The sequence below is a fragment of the Neopsephotus bourkii genome, unplaced genomic scaffold (genome assembly GCF_033783945.1).
Source record: "Neopsephotus bourkii isolate Nb327-2 ecotype Australia unplaced genomic scaffold, CSIRO-AGI_Nbou_v1 NB_1863, whole genome shotgun sequence".
Lineage (NCBI taxonomy): Eukaryota > Metazoa > Chordata > Aves > Psittaciformes > Psittacidae > Neopsephotus > Neopsephotus bourkii.
Genome location: NW_026902336.1, coordinates 924,071 through 949,052, shown reverse-complemented (window position 1 = coordinate 949,052; position 24,982 = coordinate 924,071). Strand labels below are relative to the sequence as shown.

At 38.2% G+C, this 24,982-nt stretch overlaps 1 protein-coding gene across 2 annotated transcripts in view; it reads left to right on the top strand.

The window, feature by feature from the left end:
• NFATC3 (nuclear factor of activated T cells 3) overlaps nucleotides 1-24,982 on the top strand; it is a 73,955-nt gene that overhangs the window by 10,146 nt on the left and 38,827 nt on the right. For both annotated transcript variants that reach the window (XM_061344063.1, XM_061344062.1), the window contains exons 2-3: nucleotides 7,563-8,694; nucleotides 19,463-19,625. In XM_061344063.1, the coding sequence (XP_061200047.1) occupies nucleotides 7,563-8,694; nucleotides 19,463-19,625 (1,295 nt within the window). The remainder of the gene's footprint in view (nucleotides 1-7,562; nucleotides 8,695-19,462; nucleotides 19,626-24,982) is intronic.

The window sequence follows — 24,982 nt, the reverse complement described above, 5'->3', positions numbered from 1 at the left end:
AAGGAGATGCATTTGACTTTTCATGTGTATTTAGTCTGTTTTTCTTACATACCAAATAAAATTTCATGACTCTTACTTCCATATTTGGAACTTAATTCCGTTGCTTCAACATGAAGGGGGATACACTGACAGCTATTCTAGTGGCATACCAGGCCACGGCCTATGGGTTAGTTGCATGTTCGGTTTTTACTTGACAGTGAAAACACCTGCAGTTCCCAGTTTCTCCTCATGTCCCAAAGCTTGCCACACTGTCAGTTGTATATATACAGGTGCTTACGTTAGTGCACTGCAGATCTGATTGCCAAAATCGTAAGTGTTAAAAATATCTCTGTTCTCATTTCCCCTTGCCTTTTGTGTGCAAGTGTGTGTGTGGGAGGGTAGTTGCTGCTGAAAAAAAGTAAGATGTAGTTACACTCTGTGAGCCAGTATGTTCTTATGTTATTCCATGTCAATTGTAAACACTTCTTATGCTGCGTTATTCACTTGCTTAAACTAGCACAGCTTCATTATTCTTCTGCATTTCTACCAAGGACAATGAATTCTTATCCAGACTAGAATTTGGAAAAGACTCATTGGTGAGCTTGCATTGTTGAGAAGATTGTTTTTCTTGTACATTTTCAGTATCCTTCCTTAGCACAAGAAAATGAGTAAAGTTCTAATGGGCACGACAGAGCTGCCCCTTCTGTACATGACTGACAGAAGTAAAATTTATTTTTATCCTTTCTGAGTAATCTGATATGCCCATGAAACAGAGCACAAAATCATTGGAGAGAACTGCTTCATTAAATGACCGTTGTTCTAACTCATCCTTTCCTGAAAGCATAAACTTGAACTACTGTTTTGTGTGTTGCTAAACTTGGTCTGTAAGGATATGTCTTCCTGCTTCACCTTGCTACCTGATTTTTTTTCACAATTTGTATGTTTTCACTACCATGTTTGGCGGTCTACTAGCCAGTTATACTCATATAAGCTAATGGATTGCTGTGGTGTTTTTTTTGTTTGTTTGGGTTTTTTGTTTGTTTTGGTTTGGGATTTTTAAGTTGTATTTTTTATATTGCTGTTTAAGCTTGTAGGAGGTGTTTCTAGAGAATGTATGGCTTGCACTGGAAAACTAAAGTTAAATATGCGTTCAGAGAGCTTTAATGTGATAGCATACCAGCAAGGACTCCGATTGCTTGTCTTTTTAAATGCAGAAAAGGAGAACTATGACTCTTTGGTATTTTGGGTTCTTTGTGAAGATTTAGACTCCTTTTCATACTTAGAAGTATATGAACTGCTGCAAATCAGTAGGATACTGAAATAAAAAAATGGAGCTGCATATAGTTTTTGTTCTTATTTACAGGTATTTCTGTGGCATTCTTAATAATATGATTGTGTCAGAAAGAGATCATGGTAACTGTCATGACAACTGAAAAACAGGAGGTTGTCATTCTTTTTAAAGTTTGGGAGTAGAGACAGATTATGTGACTTGTGTAAGAACACACATGATGTCTGTGGCAATGCTCAGGTCTTTCCTCATGCTATTTAAAGGACTTGATGGATGATCCTGTTTTCACAGTAGTATTTTTATAAGACCTAGTTCGTGTTGCACTTTCTTAGTACCTTATAACAACTCCTATTGTCTGAACCTTTTTGTTTATGGGCTTACAAACCTAGAATAATAAAGTGGTTTGGATAATTTTGGCACAGGGCTCCTGTTCAGTCATTTGATAGTAATTGACCTTCCTTCTGTGAAGAAGTCTGGCTCACTACACAGCTGCACGTATGCATGTGCTAGTACATTGTTCAGGAGTGAACAACTGGTGGGCAAACATTACAAGTCCTGAATGTGCAGTCTGATATGACGACTAGTGAGCAAAATGTTCTTTAGGAGCAGTTGTTCTGGATATTATTTAATTATATTCTCCAGTTAGAAAGCTTATGTTGAAAGTGTAGTTAGCAGGTTAGTAAGGGGTGAACCAGTGTTGCTTTAATGCTGAACAGGGGCTTCTGTAAACTAGTCTTTCCTGACTGTAGTAAATGCACATTAAAAATGACAGACCTCCTGGTTCTCATGGACTAAGGATGGCACAGATGCCTCATGTAAGGTTGGAGGTCTGCAGCTTTATATAGCTTCTAGGTACTATGTGAACATACAGCATCTGCTCACTTTCATGACCCCATAGCAATAAACCTGATCTCAGCAGGATGGGGAAGAAGGCTTTACTAAATTTCTAAAGACAATTGTTTCTCCATGCATGGTAGTGTTAAAAGTCCTAAGTTAAAACAAAGCTTGGTTTCTTTCTAGCTATCCAGAAGACCTCTTTTGATAGTAAACCAAAATTTGTTTGACATGGTTTTGTTCTTAGCAAACATTGACTTGTTTTGTTTCCTTTTAAATGCTTCCTGGAGTGAGTATACTATTAATATTACCTCTGAACCTGAAGTTAAACTTACTGGCCCATAATTTTTCAGTACTTTTTAACCTTTTATTTATTTCAGTTTTCTTGACTCTTCATTGCTGTTTACTTTGTAAGCAATTTACTTAGTTGCCTTTACTAAAAGAAGCATTTTACACACCTGCCTTTTCAGGGTGATGGCAGGCTTTTGATGTGAATGATACTGCTTCTTTGATCTTTGTATTTTGCTGTGTCTGTTCTATCTAGCATCTTGCCCCCATGTGCTTGTGGTAGTTTTTATGCTCTACCTTAGTAACCTGACCTAGTTTCAGTTTCTTGAACCCTTATATTTTATGGTCAGTGAAGGCCTCATGAGTTGGTCAACTGCACTTCTTTACTGCCTTCACTCACCCAGTAGGATTGTTTGGATGTAATGGCCATCCTGCTCAGTAACTAGGGTTCCATAACTCCATTTTTTCCCTTGGGCTTCTCTGTAACTGTTTTTTCTCCTTGCCTATTGTGAGACTTGCCTGAATTTGTTTACTCTCTGCTTTCTTGAAGACCTGTGGTGGATTTTTTAAGCTATTCTCACTCCTTTCCCTTTTAAGGGTTATCAGATAGTATGGGTTTGGTTTTGTTTTGTTGTGTGGTTGGTTTTTTTTTTTCCCCCGATTTCTTTCACCTAAATTTATCTTTGTATGTTCACTAATTCCTTCAAATTACTTAGAGGGCGCTTCCAGATTGGATTCTCTCTGCAGTCTTTAAAAGGGCAAAGATAATGATTGGTAAATGGTCATGAATTAATGACATGAATTGTAAAGGTCACAGTAGTTGGTGTTGTCCTTTGTATGACTAACTAAAAAGTTATTTTAATAACACATGGCTGTAAGGGGGAGGGGGGAGGATTTGTGTGTGCAAACTGAAATAAGTCTACCTGTTTGATGATCGTGTCTAAAAATGGTTTGCATGATTTAGACTTCCAAATATATTGTTTCCACAATCTTAAGCATGCTTTTGGGATTTGATGTTTGTTAGATGCATAGTTCTTACCCTAAGTCTCTAGCTTCCTGTTATTTGAGTGTGTGTATGCTGTTGGGGAGAGGTAATGGGAGAGCACAGTGCCAAACTCATTAGACCTTGTTTGTTATGGAGAAGGACCAAGGAAGCTTGAGTCAGAAGAGCGCTCTCCTGCCTTTTCCACCTCTTCCCAGCTCTTTCCAGCTGGTGTTAATTCTGTGCTACTCTGATCTCTCCACCTCAGCTCTGTGAAACTTAAATTTTTAATGTACATCTACTTTTTGTAAATCCCAGGGACATTGAAAGTGGACAAGTTGTCTTAAATATTTTAAGATTTCTTCAATATTGCTGCAAAAGAGGTAGGACTCTTTGCAGTGGTGAGAGTTTAAGCACAATGTGCTCCTACCGTTCCAGAAGCCATTAATGACAGTTAATGGTTTTATGCACAGGACTTGAAGACATCCAACTGTTGTTTTCCCATCAGATTTTTAGCATTATTTCAAATTTTCTGTAGCCATAACCATTTTATTTCTAAGTTTTGAGTAGCTGGATAATTGGTGTTATTAGGGTTATCTTTTTCATCTCTTGACCTGTACTTCTAATCATAGAATCATAGAATAGTTAGGGTTGGAAAGGACCTTAAGATCATCTAGTTCCAATCCCCCTGCCATGGGAAGGCACACCTTCACTAAACCATGCCACCCAAGGCTTCATCCAAACTGGCCTTGAATACTGCCAGGGATGGAGCATTCACAACCTCCTTGGGCAACCCATTCCAGTGCCTCACCACCCTCACAGTAAAGAACTTCTGCCTTATATCCAATCTAACCTTCCTCTGTTTAAATTTAAACCCGTCACCCCTTGTTCTGCCACTACAGTCCCTGATGAAGGGTCCTCCCCAGCATCCCTATAGGCCCCCTTCAGGTACTGGAAGGCTGCTGTGAGGTCTCCACGCAGCCTTCTCTTCTCCAGGATGAACAGCCCCAACTTTCTCAGCCTGTCTTCCTACAGGATGTGCTCCAGTCATCTGGTCATCCTCGTGGCCCTTCTCTGGACTTGTTCCAACAGATCCGTGTCCTTTTTATGTTGAGGACACCAGAACTGCACACAATACTCCAAGTGAGGTCTCAAGAGAGCAGAGTAGAGGGGCAGGATCACCTCTTCAACCTGCTGGTTATGCTCCTCTTGGTGCAGCCCAGGATATGCTTGGCTTTCTGGGCTGCGAGCGGACAATGAAGCCAGCTCATGTTCATTTTCTCATTGACCAGCACCCCCAAGTCCTCCTCCACAGGGCTGCTCTGAATCTCTTCTGTGCCCAACCTGTAGCTGTGCCTGGGATTGCTCCGACCCAGGTGTATGACCTTGCACTTGGCATGGTTAAACTTCATGAGGTTGGCATCAGCCCACCTCACAAGTGTGTCAGGGTCCCTCTGGATGACATTCCTTCCCTCCAGTGGATCAACTGAACCACACAGCTTGGTGTCATCGGCAAGCTTGCTGAGGGTGCACTCAATCCCACTGTCCATGTCAGCGACAAAGATGTTGAACAAGACCAGTCCCAACACTGATCCCAGAGGGACACCACTCGTTACTGGTCTCCAGCCGGACATTGAGCCATTGAGCACAACTCTTTGTGTGCGTCCATCCAGCCAGCTCTTTATCCACCGACTGGTCCACCCATCAAATTGATGTCTCTCCAATTTAGAGACAAGGATGTCGTGTGGGACAGTGTCGAACGCTTTGCCCAAGTCCAGGTAGATGACATCAGCTGCTCTGCCCCTGTCCATCAGTTCTGTAGCCCCGTCATAGAAGGCCACCAAATTGGTCAGGCAGGATTTGCCCTTAGTGAAGCCATGCTGGCTGTTACCAAGCACCTTGTTGTTTTTCATGTGCCTTTGGATGCCTTCCAGGAGAATGGCCGATACTGAGTGGTCTGTAATTCCCTGGAATACTAATAATGAGTCAGGAAACATTTGTGATCTTGCACACAAATACTGATGGATGTGGAAAACCTGTAACTTAACTACTATCTGCATTTCATGTTTTGTGATAGGAAATGTCAAAAAGAAAGACTCAGAATTAAACTTTTAAACCCTGTTATCCTAGTGAAAGGATAGGGAAATGCAGTTTTGGTGTTGTTCAGTGTATTGAGCTTGTGTTGATTATTCAGTATACAATATATAAAAGACAGTACACAAAAGAGTCCTTCCTAAGCATCCTGATCTTTTTAGTGAATGCATATTTAGAAATTAACCTATATTGATTTTCTGTGTTCTTAAAACATATCATTGTACCTATTGATATAATTATATAGTAAGGATAATTGTTAAATGTGACCATATGCAACATATAGAAAAAGACACAATGCTTATAAAGGTAGTCTTGAATGCAATTTTGTGCCTCTTTTAACAGATAGATTACTCATAGAGCTGTTCCCTGCCCATGAACCTGTATCAAATTTTTATTTGAGGAGCATAGTCATTCCTTGGTAACAGTACGCTTTCTCTCCATTTGCAAATGCTCTCTTGTTGTCTCTGAGGAGATGCTGTTTGGTTTTTTTTTTTTTTTTCTGTTTTAATTAATTTTAAGCTGATTGCTATGAAGTGAAAGTGATAATAGAGCAACTTCATCAACATACTAACTTTTTCATCGTGGAAGGATCTGAAATACATGGCTTCCTGTCTGGATACTTTTATCTGATTGTGAGAGAGAATAGATTTACTTTAAATATTCTACAGAAACTCAGGGTAAAAACTATTTTAAAAAGAAAAAAAGAGGTAATACTAGAGATGCAATTAATGCCGTCCATTCTGGATTTATAGAAAATAATTGTATGATTTTTCATCATCATATTTGACACAGGAATATTTTAGTTTGCAGAAACATTTATGCTAAAAATAAAAGAAAAAAGCAAACCACTTTAATAGGTAAAGCTCCGCATGCAAAACATTAGAAACTGCATAGTTTTAATGATGAAGTTAAATCCTAGTGATAGGTCAAAAGTTCTCAAAGTGATTCAGTAAATTACTTGTGTTGTAGAGACAATGTTGTTACCAGGTTTTGAGGCTAGTTTCAGGGTCTAATGGAGATGGGCCAAGAACATTTAATTTCATCTTCTAACAGATGATAGACTAGTGAGCTACCAGAGGTCTCCTGCATAGTTACTTTCTATAATTGTAGAGGGAAGGCTGTATTTTACAAGAGGAAAGAAACAGGGGTGGAAGCATAGGGGTTACAAAGTAAGATAAAGACTGTGTTTTCTATTCTTGTTTCAAATATATGTCTCATACTAGCAGTTAATTCAATATTGAAAAGTGAGGCAAGAAAATCTGCTTTGGTTCTGTGAGACAAAGCTGCTGCTTACCTTAACTGGACTTGCACTCCCTCTCAACTGCTTGTTTTAATTTGGAATATTTCCTGTGATTTGGATAAGTTAGTGAGATCTGCAAATACTTTGTTTTGCCTTCCACCCCCCCCACCCCCCCCCAAACTTGTGATCAAACTTTATGAAACTGCACTTGAGAAAAGGTATTCTGTGGGATTGGCACTTGAGAGTTTCTAAGCAACAGAAAAAAAAGATCTTTGGGGTAAGGTTCTTCATAATATCTTTATTAACGTTCTTTGTTAGGTCTCTTTTGGTTGAATGTTTGTAGTCTTCATTGAAGTTTGAGTCACTGTAAGATGCTTTCTGCTGTTAAAGGAGATAAATATTATGTATGCGATATTCTGGTGCTTTTAAGTATTGCTTAGTGAGTTTACAGAAAGTATCATAGTTCTGTTCATGTCCAAAACACTATTTTTAATAGATTAGGATTGAAAATGTTTATTTATGAATAGAATGTAGTTATGATATAGAAAGTTTGAGTGTTCCAGCTTAGATATTTTCAAGATTTTAAACCCATTTTCTGAGTGTATTATGTTTTCAGCCACTGAAGATGTGTATAAGCTTTGGAATCTGGTTGAAACATATTTAGCTGTGAATATAGCTGGGGAAAATTTTAAATGAAGAATTAGCTTAATTTTTTGTGGCTAGTGTGGTGAGAAATGCCCAGGATGTTAAAAGCAGGCAGTACTTGGGAAACAAAACGTTTTGTTTATAACACTTTTCCAATGTTATACGCATTCTGATTCTCTTCCTTTTTTTTTTTTTATTAATGTTGTTTTTAGATCTTGAGTCAGATGACTGTGCATCCATATACATCTTTAATGTAGACCAACCATCATCCTCTGTAAATCAGCCAATTTGTATTCCTCGCCATGGATTGCAGTCTCACTCCACTCCTCTCTCACCACCTACAAGACTTCAGAGTCATAAGAACTATGATGGAACTTGTGAGGTACCAGAATCCAAATATAGTCCACTAGGTGGACCCAAACCATTTGAGTGCCCTAGTATTCAAATTACATCTATTTCACCTAACTGTCATCAAGGAATTGAAGCCAATGAGAATGAATTGCACACAAATGGCACAGAAAATGAATACATGGAAAGGCCTTCACGGGACCATCTCTATCTTCCTCTTGAGCCATCATACAGGGAATCATCCCTTAGTCCAAGCCCTGCCAGCAGCATTTCATCCAGAAGCTGGTTTTCAGATGCTTCCTCTTGTGAATCCATTTCCCATGTTTATGATGATGTAGACTCAGAGCTAAATGAAGCAGCTGCTCGATTTAGCCTGGGCTCTCCCTTGGCGTCCCCTGGTGGCTCTCCAAGAGGCCCCAGTGATGAATCTTGGCAGCAGCCTTATGGATTTGGGCATGCCTTGTCACCTAGACAGTCTCCCTGTCATTCTCCTAGAACTAGTATTACAGATGAAAATTGGCTAAGTCCTAGACCAACATCAAGGCCCTCATCAAGACCTACATCCCCCTGTGGGAAGCGACGACACTCCAGTGCTGAGATATGCTATGCTGGTTCTCTCTCTCCTCACCATTCTCCAACTCCATCACCTGGCCATTCTCCCAGAGGAAGCATAACAGAAGACACTTGGCTAAACACTTCCATCCATAATGTACAAGGCCTTAATTCTGGCCTTTCACCATTTCAGTGTTGTACAGAGACTGATATTCCTCTAAAAACAAGAAAGACCTCAGAGGATCAGACTGCTACTTTATCTGGAAAAATAGATATCTGTCCTGAAGAACAGGGGAACTTACTGTCATCCCTTGAAACTGCAGTAGATGACTGCTCTGGATCTCAGCACACCTCGAAAAAAGATTTGCCTGGAGACCAATTTCTTTCTGTTCCTTCGCACTTTACTTGGAACAAACCAAAGCCTGGTCATACGCCTATATTTCGGTAAGTGATTAGAAAGTCGTTCCCTCCCATTTGTCCCCTCCTGTGAATCTTAAATAGATATGTAAACGTGCTTGTATTTCAGGGATGCATTAAGACTTCTTGAAGAAAACTTATTCTGGGCAGGTAGATGATAGGAAAAACCAAGTTGATCTTTTTCTTCTTTTAAGAATACAGTAAATGCATTGTAACATCAGATTAGTTTTACTTAAAGTTTGTTTGTGTACATGCATAGAGCCCTGGTGAATCAAAGGTCTACAGATTTTGTGCACACTTTGCTGGTCCATCTGAGCAGTTAACATTTTAATATAGCTAAAGAAATGTGACTTTCATGAACTTGTAAAACTGAAACCACAGAAAAAGTGGGAAGTTTATTTGCTTTTGTTTTTACTTGCTTCTTTGGGCTGTTAAGAGTTCTAGAAATAGAATAGAGAAAAAAAAGTTCCATGCCATGCGGAGTATCATCCAGAAAGAATTGATTGCTGGGCTGTAGTTCCAAAGGTATTTCCACCATTGCGGTGTCGAGTTAACTAGCTCTTTTCCTGTTGTAGTCCTGTCTACAGGAGGATTTGTGGAGGTTCAGAAGAGGGAAGTAGTTCACTTGGGGAAAAAAAATTCGCCCTCCTTCTCATTCTGTTACCTTTTAGATGGAGGAGGTCTGTGATCTTTCCAATCATACAGCAGTGGGTGGAGTACAAATGAAAACTCCTTAAGCAACATTGCTGCTGGATGGACAGATACTATGATTACTTATTCAGGTTATCCATTTGATTCCTGAATCTTTTCCTTGCTCTACTGGATTTTAAAAATAAGGGGTAGGGAGGTAGTGAAAACTGTGGGCATATTTTGTGAGGACATTTTGTAAGAAACGTACGTTCAGTTAATACCAGTAAAGCACAATTATCTGTGTAAAAGCTGTATTATAGGTTTAAATGCCAGTGCTTCCATGCTGTTCTGTACTGATTGTTAAATCACTTTGATTGAAGTTGTATCATTCTGTCCACAAGCAGTGCTTAAGATCTGCTCTCCAAGCATGTAGTGGATGAAGCAATTCCTCTTTCTTAAAGTGGGGGCAGGGAATAGGGTAGGATTCTCCACATAAGTGGCTTAATTTGAAAAAGGCAAAGCTTAATATTGAAAGTCAGTAACATAGTAGTGTTCTCATTGCAAAGTCGTCTTTGCAAAGCACTTGTTTTCACACTATTTCTGATTTTAGAAAGCATGGCTTAGAAAATATTAAAGTCTTTGAAATTTTCCTCCTCTCCCAAAGGAAGTGAAGCAAAATAAAGAGCAGTTTCTGACCAAGCTACAGAGATGTCCTGTAGGAGGTTGGGGTGTTTTGTTTCTTTGTTTATTTTCCCTCCTCTCAGAGTTTTAAATTCGTAGCAGAAGAACTGGAATTAACTACTGCCTGGTAAGCCAAGCTTACTGAAAAGTTATCTTTTTCAGAGACCTCCCTCAAAAGCACAATTTGTTGAAAAGAGGATGCTGGCTTTTGTGGCAACATGCTAGTTTTTATGCAATTCCCCTTTCTAGTGGCTTTTTCCAAATTCATATATCATTTTTCCATAATTTTAACATCTTGCTGTATTATTTCCAGATAAACAACCCTGTTCCAAAAAATGTTTTGGAATACCTGTTCCCATTCTCAGTTGAGTACATGAATATTCTCAGGGGTGTCCATCTTGTGGAATATAGAAGCACTCAAGTCATGTTGTAACGATTGCTATAGCTGACCCTTTCCAAGTGTGCTTCAGGCAGAGGAATAACGCAACAAATTCAGCTGCGATTTTTACTATTGAGTGTCTGAGAAGGAGGTTATGAACGCATATGGGTGAGATATAAACCAGTACTTTCTAAGCTTCTACAGCATACAAACAGATCTCAGTGTTTCTCTGAGTTCTAACAATGAACATTTTAGTTTTAGTGCTGAACGTACTCCTGTGTGTTGGTAGATCAGTGTCACACAGAAGGCTCAATTTTAGTAATACAAAGCTTCTATGAATTTTAACTGTTTTGTAGAAATTCTTTAGCAGTTGTCAACTTAGATGGTTAATACCTAAATATATTTAAAACAGTGCTTATTCAACATTCTTTCATTTTTTCATAATCATATAGTCATATATTTTAATCTCTCAGAAATTTATTGATTTTAATGAGTAGAAGTGATTTATTTTCTTTCTTGAATGTCATTCCGCGTATTACTGTATTATAATTACGTAAGATACACAGGAGTTTGAATTTGGCATTTTTGTTCAGCACACATGGTTTGTTAAAGGTGGGCAGCACTTATGGTAAAAGCACACAAACATACAGGCATGTAGCAAGATAGGGTGTGGATGTATGGCTCTTCTGTGAGATGACCAAAATAGTTACAAAAACAGATACTCAGTTAAACCTGCTTCCTCCTGTAGTGGACAGAACTGAGCTCAAACTGAATAGAAATAATTTTTACTGTTCTCTTTAAGAAATAAAAATACTTTTTTAAATGTCACTATTTAGAAGTTGTCACTGAAGAGCTGCTCTAAATGTAAAATGGGCAAACAGGCAGAAGACAATGAAGATTTACACCTATTTGGAAGTAAACTAAATAGAACTATTAAGCTGTATACATTTGCTGCCAAAAATGTAGTCTGACTGTTGAATTAGTGGAAATGGCTGCACTGGCAGCTGTATCCTCAGTGAAATGTTGAATTACTTAGCAGTTGGAGCCTGTTCCACAGGTGCTGTGCGGGTATGTATCTTCAGTATGTTAAAACATTTAATTCTGCCATATAATTTTTACAACTTTGATGCTTTTAAAGTAAAGGAGCTAAGCTGACTCTTACGTTTTATGAAGAAAAATGAAATGCAAGGAGATCCACTGTTTCTTAGTTTGTGGCAGTGACCAAAAGTGAGCACCTCTGTTGTCATAGCCATTAATTGTAATTTATATATTTATTACATATTTTATATAGTAACATATTAATTGATATATAAATTACAACACTATACTCAAGTTAACACACTTTTTAAATGTCTTGATTGTTTTGCCAAGCACAAAGTAGTGCATGGAGTAAACTAAAGTATTGGATCAAGCAGTGTGCACACTTAGCAGCAATAACCTGACCCCTGGTAGAAGTGGGAGTAACTTGCTTCCCATGTGACACAGTGTGAAGTGTGCAGATAGCACCTTCTTCTTTGAATGCTATCTGAAATTTTGTAAATCTGTAATCTAGTTTAGCTGTCAAGTCCTGGCCTTGTTTTCATGCTTTCTTCTGTGTTTAGTATGTGTGCAATACTTAACAACATTTAAAAATGTGGAACATGCTTCTGAGCCATCCAAACAATTTTGTTAGGTGACACGTTGTTATTTGGGCACAGAAACCCATAATCTGAGAGCATGTAGAGTATGACAAACGCATGTGTATTATGTGCCCTGAGTCACTTTTCTGCTTCCTTGTCAAAGGTAAGTCTAGATAAGTGAGGATGGACAGAACCAGTGCTGCAACAATTTCTTTCAAATGGGGAAAAAGGAACTAGGTAGTGTCTCCTGTATCTAGGAATAGTGGGGGTGTCTGTCGATGTCGTTAATCAAGTACCTGGTCAGATGAGCACTCCTTTAGTGGCAGATTAAATTGGTCATTTTACAGAATATTTAACAATGAGTTTATTTGATAATTTTATTTATTGCATAGTTACTCTTGTTACTGTTATTTAAGGTACCCCTTTCTTCCACCCCCAGCCTCACCCCCAGGATGATGAATGGGAAATGGGTTTATGTCTGCATCTCTTGTTTGCCTCTCCTCCACTTGGAAAATCCATTTCTTTGGAGTATCTTGATGTAGTGATAGTAGATATGATCTCCCCATTTGCTTATTACCCCAACATTTCATAAAGATGCTGATTTTACAACTTTTTCTTGCACATCTACTATTAAAGCTTGAGTTTTACAGAAAAAAAGTCACTGTTTTTATTGTTTCTCACTAAATCTCTTAGAGACGTATTTCTGGGCTTTCACATATGGTTATTTCAGATTCTTTAATTAATTGAATTATCTTTTTCTTTCACTCTTTTCCCAGATTGGATGTTGGAAGGGAAACATGCTGAAGCACACTTCTTATTTAGATAGCCTATGTCAGTATAGGTTATAAATAGCGTAGAAGAATACTAGAGAAAGTACTTCTTCCTAGAGTTTGTTCATATTCAAATATCTAAATTTGATCTGCTGGCTCACACAGAGGCACTATCTGAATGAGGCTAGTGTGCTTCTGTGAATTATCTTAAGTGTGTCCTTAAGACTTTGTGAAATTTCGGTTTAGAGGCTATTTCATAAATATTTATGGACCCATGTAATATTGGGAAGCTATTCAAGACTGATCCCTTTTATTTACATTTTCTTGTTCAGATTCTAGCCAGCCTCCTCAAGTACAAAGCTGCCATATGAGAAAGATGAGTAGCAAATAATATTTTGGACTTATATACAGACTTGGTTTACAGAAGTTAATGTTCTCAGTTACAAGTTATAAAGCTTCTGTGAGAAAATCTGTTTTACAGACTTCATAAAGGATAATAAAAGAATATAGGGATTACCCAGAAACCTGTACTGAGTGATCACTATAATATATTTCCTTTGGTGAGAACTTGTGACTAAAAGCATAATTCATAAGAGATGAGCAACATTTATGGTGTTAACAGACATGGTTGGTGTGTTCTGGAGTTAACAGCTGTCACAGACCTGGCCAGCACTGATGTAGGTAACATGAGACATTTTGATAGAAGAGCAGGCAATAATGATGCAGTTGAAAATGATGGAATCTGTTATTTTTACTTTTAGGCTTGTTGGTTTGTTTTCTTTTGCTTTAAACTTAAATATGAATGCCTAGTGAAGCAGTAAGTTTCAGGTTCTGTAAAGCACATAGTGAGGATCTAATTTCTGTCTCAGGCTAATAGGCACTTTGCAGGGTAGTAAATTGAAGTTGTTGTCCATCTTTTTCTTTCTTTCTTTAACCCCTGAAGGGAGCAAATGGCATTTATGTATCTGGTAGATAACCAGGGAATATTCAGTAATGCCAAAAGATCTTGAAATAAAACCTAGTTTCTTTTACTATGTCTTTCCTCATGGAATTCTTAGACATGCATTGATTTAAAAACTATTGTATAAACTGATGTTTGTCCTCAGACTGCTGTGTCACAAATTTAATCTAGAGCACTGAGAAGTTATGGATATTAAGTAGTTTCTTTGTTCCACTGGTGATGAACAAACAGGCTTTGATAGACGTATCCACAGCCCAGACGTTTCTTGCTGGATTTAAGTGATGGATACTTAATGCAACTTGAGAATATGTTACCTGCAGTTATCTGGCAGTTACCACTAGAAACTAGGATTGCTGGCAATGTTGCTTACTCTGACAGGAAAAAAAAAAAAAAAAAGTTTAGATAAGACTGATAGATGGTCAAATACTTGGAAAAGTTGCTTCTCTTGGAATTTAGGGAATAGGCACAGAATTCGGTTCTATTTTTAATATAGCAGGATTTTTGTCTTCATTTTAAGAAGACTTAATCTTTCAATGTGAGTGGACTATAGGCAAGCTTAGTCTGCTAAGTACTTATTTTGATGAATAGGAATAACACCAGCTATGCTACCTTAGCAAAGCTTTAAGGTGAAAATATTTGCTAGTCGCTGACTTTGAAGATAAAGAGTCACTTAAGTGAGACAAGAAGAGAACTTTGAACCTCTTTTAATAAGCTGGGCTACTGCTGTAATATTTACACTCCATTAATGAATGCAGAGAAATTCAGGCAGTGTTTAATACGGGACCTTTGAGCTGTACATGTGATTCGCCTGTCTGCTTTGTTCTGAAATGAGAGAATATAGATTTTTACTTGGCAGTGTACTCTATCAATACTCTGAAAGCACAGTTAACTGTGGGTCTGCTAGGAGCAGAACAGTGATGTTTTGAATGTAAACACTGTTTAAAAAGTCTATTAATAAGCCACCATGGCAGCTGTAATGACCCAAAATTCTTGACTTCAGAATTAATCCATCAGGGAAAAAGTTGCTTTGTCCTAGATAGCAAAGAGCACCCACAGCAGTATTTTGGCTCTACATGTGTTCTTGAATAGTACTGGATCATAGTTACGGTTTGAGAGTCTTGGGGGTTTGCTGTGTTGCCTTATTGACTTGTCACAGAATATGCTGTTAATCTCTACAAAAAATTGGGAAGAGGAAAAGATGTGGCATATCCATTGTGCGGCTTTTCCCCTTTTCCTTCCTGCTTTGGGAGGAGCTGTCAGTGGAAAAAGTTACTTTTGTTGAAATTAAGAAATAATAAAAGAATCACTGTAGAATTGCAGCTCAACCAGAAAAAGAAATAATAACTAGTGTTAGTGACTACAGAGAGGCAGGAATATGTTCTGTGGCCACAGTGTGTCTAAAATGAGTTCTGCCTGTGTTTAAAAGCTTTCTAAGCGAGGAGTCTAGGAGAGCATTAGACTTACTGAGCTAATTGCATATGTGCTTCAGCTTCAGTTGGTAGTTTGCACAGAGCTATTTGTCCCATGAATTACTTGGAAAGAGTGCTACAAATGAAAGATAAGTATTTTAAGTTTGGAGCTGACTATCTTTTAATGGCTCTCATAGGCTTTGATTTTTGATTTTTCTTTCTGTCCCACGTGTACTGCTGTGGGGCCCTGAACAAATGCAAACAAGCAGACTTGTTTCTGGGGTTTGTTTCTTCTGGCATGAGAGAAGCATCGTCAACCCTTGAGCTGGACCTTAACTATTACAGTCTGAATACTGAAGCCTACACATTTGTCTGTCTTTATGCTGTTTTAGAGATAATGGTTGCAGAGGAAGAAGGTACCTGTTAAATTAATGTTGATAAAATTATCATTGAAGTGGTAATTTTAAATACAGTGGCTTCTGCTGAAGTCTCTAAGTTCCCTTTAATAGCTGCTGCCCCCTAAAGCCTTTAGTGTTGATGTGATAGGAGTATGAGCTTCTGAAGACTTGCATTAATCACATTATAAAACTTCTTTGGTATTAGTGGTAAAATACTTGTACATTTATAGATTGGTGCTGTTTCAACAACATGCTAAGATTTGATTTAATTAAAGTTTTGGAATGACTGTCACACATTATTTCTTTATCATGTCATGATTTGATGCTTTACTGGTAGGTTAGTGCATTGTTAACCAGGTTTTTACTCATTTAAAGAAAACAAAAAATTAGAGAAACTTCTGTGAAAAACTTGAGTCATAAGCTATTGTAACAGTAATTTCATGATGAACTGGGTAGAATTTTGTAATGAAATGTGGAAGTATCTACAGATGTGCTCCTCCACCACCAAGTGTGAAAAATGAGGGGGTTTAAACAACAGGCATTCTTATTTTTTTTTAATCTTTTGAAAAAAAAGCCCTACAGTCACCAGCTGATCTGGATTCTGGGTTCTGAATGCAAAGTTAAATGGTTTTTATCCATAATGCTGCTCTGCTGTGTGTAAGCTGGGAGAGACAGAAACCTTTAGCCTTTTTGCAACACCAAGTTCTTGCTCATTTCTGAAGCAGCTGAGCGTCTTATTCTTAAACGTGTGCCAGGTATTTTAAGAGTAATGCAGCACTAAACTTTGAACTTAGGTAAGTTCTAAACTATCAGAGCTCATTGGAGTTCAATGCACAGTTTACAACCGGTAACTGTGGTGAGTCAAACATACGTCAGTTTTACTGCTGATCCTCACCTGATAGAGCAGACTGAACAGTACTTTCTTGAGAACAGACCCATAAATGTAGTAAAGCTAGCATCTTCAGACTTATTTACCCATATTCAGTATCTGGTACAAAATTAATGTTGCTTCATACTGAAAAGTGCTCAAAATGTATGCATACTTGTTACCTCTTGCCCCCCAAACACTGACATGATTTTTCATGTTTGATATTGATTTCTACATAGAATTAAAAAACCCCAAGAGTTTGTAGACTTTATTCTGCTATTTTGTTGGGTTTTTTTGTTTGTTTGTTTGGGTTTTTTTTTAATTTAATGTCCAAGCTTGCAGGTTCATGTGACTTTCAAAAGGTGACAGTGCTGGCTAGGAAGTTTCCACCCTGTCCCACTTCCACTGGTTCCATTTGAAGAAGACAGCTGGGGCTCTGATAAATTAATAGAATTCAAAAATTTACCTTTCAAAATAAAATAGATCACTGATCCAGTTCAATATGTATCTCTACAGCATTTGTTAAAGAAGAAGTGGAAGGGTGATGTGGAACCAGAAACAGATTAAACTGGAATCCTCACAGGGCAGAAGGGTGCATGTCAGTGTGCTCTAAAACGTTTAAATATTCCATGGCTGCTGAGATGACTAGAGCAACAAAAATACTCAGAGAGACACAACAGTTTTGGTATTCAACATCAAACTCCAAAGGGAAGCAGCTACATCTAGAAAACATGAGTTTGATGCAGCACAGCCCCAAAGGCTGTGTAATTTATTTGGAGAATTGTGTTTTGAAATCTTTCCAATTTTGTGATGTTTTAGGCATCTGTGCATGCGCTGTGTGCTTGCTTGCTCTCTCGTGCTGATATTTTCTATTTGTTTTCAAAGAACCACAAAAAGTTGAGACTCAGTTGTTTTCCTGTCTCTGTGTTTGTTCTAGTATTCCAAATATTTTTTCAGGAGATAATGAAAGTCTGATACAGCTTGTGCCACGTTTTTATTAGCTAATTGCAGAAGAGGTAAACCACGTTGAGAGGGTGTATGGAGAGTGGTCACAAGCAACAAATACATATTTATTTGATTGAATTTAATAATAAACTTTCAGTAATACCTCCCAGTAATTCGTACGTAGTCTGTGGTGAGCATGTTGCACAAAGTTCTCTTAGGGACCTTTATGTGTTCACTGTGTATACCAACTATTTTGACATAGAATATTTGGTTATATGGAGGGGTTTCCAGGAATACTAAAGAAGAATTTCTGGTATGCGACGTTTCTTTTTAAACTCTTTTTAGTATCTTCTAATCCTGACATTTTCTTTCCTCTTTTAGACTGAAGAGTCTTGGAGTCTTTCTCCTTCGATAGCTATAAAAGTGAATGGAAAGGTCTAGTTGATAGCCAATAGTAGCATTTAGGCAGTATGTCTTGCCCTGTGATAAGTATCTGGAAGGACTGGGCTTACACTGCATTCCTGCTAGTCTCCTCTCTTATTGCTGACATCACCAGTCCTCTCCTGCACAGTAATCCTCTTGCTGTGGAAGGACCAGTCATCAGCGGTCCTTCCCTAACTGGGGGAAGAAGAGTCCTTGCTGTCCACTACATGCTTGTGGAGGTGATTTACTGTTCATATTTCTTCCTTTCAGTGAGAAGAAAGGGAAATACTCCTGTTTCCAGTTGCTCTCAGAAAGGTGCTTCAGGAGAGAAGGCTACAATTAACAATGTTAGCTCTCTCCTGAAGTGCACAGAAGAGGTACCCCATGAAAGGAGGACAAGAAGCTTGGAGGTTGATCTGTAGGTGGAGGCCAGCAAGTGGTGCTGCTATTCTCTCTCCTTCCCATGCTCAGTGACTGGTTTTTGTAATAAAAGGTAAATGTATGGTACTGCAGGCTGAGCCCAAGTCCATCCAGATACTTGCTAAAGGCAGAGCTTTTTTTTTTTTTATTCAGCCCCAAAATAATCTTTTTTCTTGACTGTAGATATGTTTTGGTTATGGTCTTGGCTAAATTCCCCAGAAGGCATAATTTATCTTTCTTGGACCTGTGGTTATTTGTGTTTGTGGAAATCTGCAGGGTTTGGTGGTGGGTGTTTTTCCTGACTTCCTTTGAAGGGGAAAGAAATTGATTTGAGCTTTCTCAAATGACTGTATTTGTCCATCTTTTTAAAACCTCATTTGTGCTCAGAGTAAGGTAGTAGAAAACTGTTTTAATGAAAGCGTATTATTACCGTAGATGTTCTTGTTCGGTACATAATGAAAAAATAAACATTCACTTTTAAATTATCATAAATTCATTTGCTCTACCAGATAATTTCTAACTTGAAGCTGACTGTTCATCTTATTAGAATCAGAAGTCTATAAATCTATACGTGTAAAAGGGTAGGTATGAAAACACAGTGTGGCTTATTTCCCTTTGAGATTCTTCCGCTACTCCATTTTGTTCTCCTTCTTCCTGGGAGTGACCCTGCTTCTGTGTGTAAGGGTATATAGAATCCTTGAATAAGCTAAGCAATGTACTGTAGGGCTTTGTTGTCTGTTGCAGTAAGTCTTCATGCTTAGATAGGACTACTAGCTTTAAAATGTTCAATCATCATATAGAGTTAATTGTAATGATAGTTAACAAAGTGCAGTGCTTACCAATCTTAGGCAAGCAAAAGGCAACAGGCTGGAAGATCATAATGCAGAGAATTAAAACTCCATGACTTGCAGATTGATTTTAGACTATTCTATCTAAATAATGTTTGAACTTGCTTGCTGATATATATGGGGATAAAAAAAAATAATATAAAGCTATTATAGAATAGCACTGGTAACATGGAGCAGGGGGTCATACAGTACCATTCTTTTAGTTGGGTAGGAAGAAATTCCACTCTTTCATCCCCAAAGGAAATACTTAATTGAAGATTTCAGTGCACCAGCAAAACTTCTGAATTTTCAAGTAACAGTTTTAGGCTAATAGGTATTCTTATTTGGTCATCATTTGTTAGGAAAGTGACATCATTGCCTGTATTTTACAGTGAAGTTACTTTGTTTGTACTGTGGCCAGACAGCATAGTTCATTTCATCATAGTGTGCTCATCTTGATTGCAGCACATCTTCATTGCCACCTCTTGACTGGCCTTTACCAAGTCATTACGGGCAGTGTGAACTGAAAATAGAAGTCCAGCCTAAAACTCATCACAGAGCTCACTATGAAACAGAAGGAAGCAGAGGAGCAGTAAAAGCGTCTACTGGAGGACACCCTGTAGTAAAGGTAGGAAGTCTGGCTTCCCTGAATAGAAGATAATTTTTTAACTACAATTATTGGTATTTATAATGCTATGAATTGTTACCTTGTGTGGAGCTTACAGTCCTTCCTGAGTAAGATTTTCTTCCTTAAATATAACTTGTTCAATACAAAAGTTAGTTTTAGATGTTTAAAAATTAAAGTTTGCTACAGTTACAGTGCCTGTTGCAGTTTTATACTGTATGTAGTTTTATGCTTATGAATGAATTCACTGTGCAATAATGTATTAACATATTCAACATGAACTTTAAGGAAGAAGGGGTATGCATGAGGGCAGGTAAGAAAAGTCACAATAGTAGTTTAGTTGGAGCTATACTGAAACATAATACAGCTTCATTTGAATCAGTAATAATCTGTCTTTTGGTGCTGAGACAGCTTCTGAATCCTATGAATGCCTCATTTGTGTATGTATTTGTTAGGTTATTTCTGTGAAGCGCTGCCCATAAATTTTGTTAACTTTCACTCAAATATTTGGAGTAAATTAAGCTTGACTCTTTCTTCAGCATGAACCAAAAGTTATTACTCGCAGTTTAATGGTATGTGGATGTAATTTCCATTGTGTTAACAGAATCCTGCAAGCTTTATTGTCTCCTAGAACAGTTGCAGTCACAGAATTGCAGAATGGTTTGGATTGGAGGGGACCTCAAAGTTCATCCAGTTCCAGATTCCTGCAATGGTCAGAGACACCTTCCACTAGACCAGGCTGCTCCAAGCCCTGTCCCAACCTGGCCTTGAACACAGCCAGGGATGGGGCAGCCAGAGCTTCCCTGGGCAACCTGAGCCAGGGCCTCAGCACCCCCATAGTGAAGAATCTTTTCCCAATGCCTAATCTAAATCTATGCTCCTGGATTTTGTAGCACAGTAGAGGCAAGGTCAAGTGTTTATCAGGGAAGTCTGTGCTGCAAACTAGAGAAAATTGAGGATGCCTGGACTAGGCTGGAGTCTGAAAGTTGGCTGGGCACATTTCTTCATGTGGAGCATTGTGTTGCTTTAGTCAGTGGAGAAGTCAACACACCTTTCACTGCCAAGGTGCTGGCTGCAATTTAACATGTCATTAATGAGGGCAGAAACTTGAGCAATTCTGCCGGACAAAATAAATGTCTGCTGAGCTTTTCTGAGCTGCATTCAAATTTTTTTTTTTTTTTCTCAGTGTGTCTTGCACTAGTGTTTTCATTAAGGAAACTTACAAAACTGGTGTTTTAAGATTTGACAAATACATGTAAGCTTTCTTTTGCTTACAGAATTAGATGCTTCTGAGCTGCAGTACTAGAAAAAAACATCTGCAATCTATGAGTCTTACACCAATGATTTTAAAAATTATTTATTTGCATTAGAATTGTGAAATACCTTGCTATGACAAGAATGCTGCTTTACAAATGGGGATGATCTTTATGTGTCTAACAGTCTCATGCTTAAACACATGGATTATACTATGTCTCTCTATTAAATAGATACAAATGCAAATCAATATTCTATTTTTCAATTTTGTCTCTCCCTGCTGGATTAGAAATTAATTGTTGTGCTGGATGGGACAAAGGAAGTTGTTAGGAAACAAACCATCCATTTGTAATAGCTTTTTACTCACTGCTGGAAAAAACAGTATGCTAAGGGCCAAGTTTGGTGAAAGGTAAATATTCAATTGCTGTGAGCAATGAAGTGAAAATTACCTTATTTAAATACAAAAGTAAAATCTTTCCAGCACTTCCAGAAGCTTATTACAGAAATCCAATTGCTATTGCAGTATACATTAGTACTTGTTTCTGACCTGGCTTTTCTTTTTGGTGCTCTTAGTGTTTGTACCAATCACTTCCATGTGTGTGATCATTTCAGTAAAGTACTAAGCATTTTCTTGTGTGAAATAACTGTATGTTAACCAGTATCAGAGACAAGAAGGGATGTGAGTGAATTGAGTATTTTGGTTGTAAGGGACCTGCGAAGAGCATCAAGTCCAACTGCCCCATCTTCGGGTGCCTGAAGGTCTTTGTGTACTTTTGCCTCCTACACAGTTTGTTTTGTTTTTGAATACTATTTTATAGAAAGCTAGAATATTTGATTTCTGAACTGTTAAACTAGATTTTAAGATAGTACATAGCTTCAAGCCATTAATCTATTAGTGCCTGTCATTAGTCTATAAACTAATACTGTACCATCCCTGTTGCTAGGAGACTAAGCTCTGACAAATTTGGCATCATCTGTTGAGTACATTTAATCAGCTTATTTCCAAATGTGAGGAAATGAAATGTGTGGGGCATTGTGTTTTGCTTTGTAAGTCCATTGACTTCAAGAAACAAAGTCTGTAGTGAAACTCACTTCAGCTATTTTAATGCAAAATGTTCTAAATGGCAGATAACTGTCATTTTAATCTCTGCTTTGTTGGTGGTATGTTCCAGCTACTCCATGTCACCTGGAACAACTTCTTTTACCTTTGTAAAGAATTTGCAGGAGAACCTGGACAATTTTTACAAGGAAGGAATAAATAACTTTGACAGAATGATTAGCAGAGAAAGGTGGCATGTTGAATTTTTGGCATCCAAATTATGTGGAATTTTTGAATTGCATTGCCAGGAGACATAGAAAGCCTCTGAGCACTGTCTACCATTCTAATTCAGTAGATGGGAGTACTTTACCCATTGACGAAGCTTTTAAAGAAATAGCTGCCACGTTTCATCTGACTCTAAATGAATGATCATTGTTGCTTGAATTTGCCACCCTTCCTGTAGGACAAATTGTATGTAATAAAATAATACTTACAATTTGTTAGAATAAGGTTTTACTGTTACTTAGAATGGTTAGGGCTCTTCATGAGATTTCACTTGGATAATACTTAATGATCAAAAACACGTAAGCATTGTAGAGCAGATGGGCACATGATAAGCATCTCTCAGGGATACGTTGTGGAGGGGTTTTTTTGTTTAGTTTTGGTTTTACTTTTGTAGTTTCACTTTCTGATAGGAAATGAATTTGTTTTAAAAAGAAAAAAATCTCGTTTTGTACACCGTATTCCTGCTATTTATGTTGACTTCTGAGTTTTCATAAGTATTTTAAATTTAATGTGATCTTTTGATAGTAAATTCTGTAAGATGTGTTGTGCACAAGAAGAAGTATGTCCTTTTTATTTTTGTCTTGTTACCGGTGAAGAAAGTGATCTACATGATACTTTTCTTGATAACCACGCACTGCGATGTACTGAGGGACTGTTGAGCTAACCACTACTTGTTAGCACTGTTCTGTATGCAGGAAGGAAACTCTGTTCTGTGGCCATTTACCAGGGGTTGTAGATGTGACCTGCCATAAGGGCAATTTACTCTAAAATGTATCGTGTATCTGCAACAGATACTGTGTAGAAGCCACTTGGGCCCCATGCATGCAAGGCAGGTTTGGGGCACTGGTAGCCATTAGGAATTGGCCTGTACCAGAATGTTTTTTTGCCCTGCTACAAAGGATCTAAGGGTAGAATCGTTCACGAATTCCTCTTCCATAGGCAAAATTCTTACTGTAGTTGATTCTGCAATAACAGAGGAGGGGAAGCATCATGTAATCCGTATGGACAACTTAGCACTGTTACAGCTGAGCAAAGGCTTAAGGTAAAAAATTAAGGAAATGTTAAATAAAACCAAGTTTGTTTAAATGGCTATGAACTTCTAGTCACTGACAAGCAAACAGTAATCTCCTTTGTGAGGTCTAATGGGGACCTGTGGAAGAGGGGCTGAATGTTAGCTCTATTTAAAGTGACAGCAGAGCTTGGAAGTCATGACTGAAGAGCTGCAGTGGGAGAAAAAGTAAACTAATTAAGCTAAAGTAAACTAATTTTGAGCTAGTTTGAAAATCCTGAAACAGGAATGTGTTCTCAAAAAGTCTGTCAAGCTCTGCCTGAGTTCTGGTGGAAGAAACTGTACTCTACAAGAGAGCATCTAACCAAGCAATTTCAGAGATGATCTAATGAAAATAAATTAATTAAGGGTTGTCTAAATGATTGTATGTTTCCTGGCCTGTAATTCTGAGGCTGTCACCTTTTCCCACATCTTCTGTCTGACTGATTCATGTAACTACTTGAATAACAGGTATAATATCATAGTTCTTCCTGTTCTCTAAACCCAGTAAACAATACACTTTTTCTGTGTTTCATGAACCTTCTCATTCTTCTTGCCTTTCACATTTTAATTTTTACTTTTCTCTTGACTTCTTTCCTGTTTTGTACATCACCAGAAGGCAGGCTGTATCCCAGCTCTAATTGCCTACTGGTGTTTGGTGAGAACAACCCCCAAATAAATCTGGAAGGCAGAAGGTAAGTCTCAGCCAGTGTGAACCGTGTAGGGGGCTGTATTGAGAAAAACACTGACCTTTCATTGAGAGTGTAAAAGTACGTATCTTTCAAGATCAGTTTGATAACTGTTTAGGCACCTTCTGCTTCAGAATCCCCAAAAAAGATAGTAAAAGCCATATTGATGCATCTATTGTATGTTTGAATACTTAAGCTAGAAAATGCATTAATTAACATGCAAAAAAACCACAACCAAAAACATTAAAAATGGCACACTGGATGGGGCACAGTCATCTGGGGTTTTTATATCCTATCTTTACTATAATGTCAAAATGTAGTAATCAGTCTGTGGTGGGTTTTTTGTTTGGGTTGTTTTTTTTTTGAGGGGGTGGGGGGTAGCGAGAACGGGTTTCCTATTTCTGTCCCAGAAATGCTTGTCTAAAAAGCTGTGAAAGCATAATTTAGCACTGAGAGTTGTTGCTATTTTATGATGTCAAGGTTTAACCCCAGACAGACAGCTTTTCACTCACCACCCCCCCCCCCCGCCCTCCCCCTATTCCCCGAGGGACGGAGAGGAGAATCATAAAGAATGCAACTCCCACGGGTTGAGATAAGAACAGTTTAGTAACTAAGGTATCACACAAATCAGTACTGCTACCACCAATAATAGTAATGATAAAGGAAATAACAAGGGAAGAGAATACAACACCTCATCACCAGGTGACCGATAACTCCCCCCCCCAGCCCGATCAAGCACCGACCGATACCTCCTCCAACCCTGCAGTCCACTTAGCCCTTCCGGGAAACTCTCCGTTACCTCCTGGGCATGATGTGCTGTGTTACGGAATACCTCTTTGGTCAGTTTGGGTCAGGTGTCCTGTCTCTGCTTCCTCCTGGCTTCCCTTCCTCCCTGGCAGAGCATGAGGCTCACAAAGTCCTTGACCAAACCAAAATATCATTGTTATCAGCTCTGTTCCCAGCCCGAAAATCAAAACACAGCACTGCACCAGCTACCAAGAAAGAGAAAAATGACTGCTACTGCTGAACCCAGGAGACATGAATA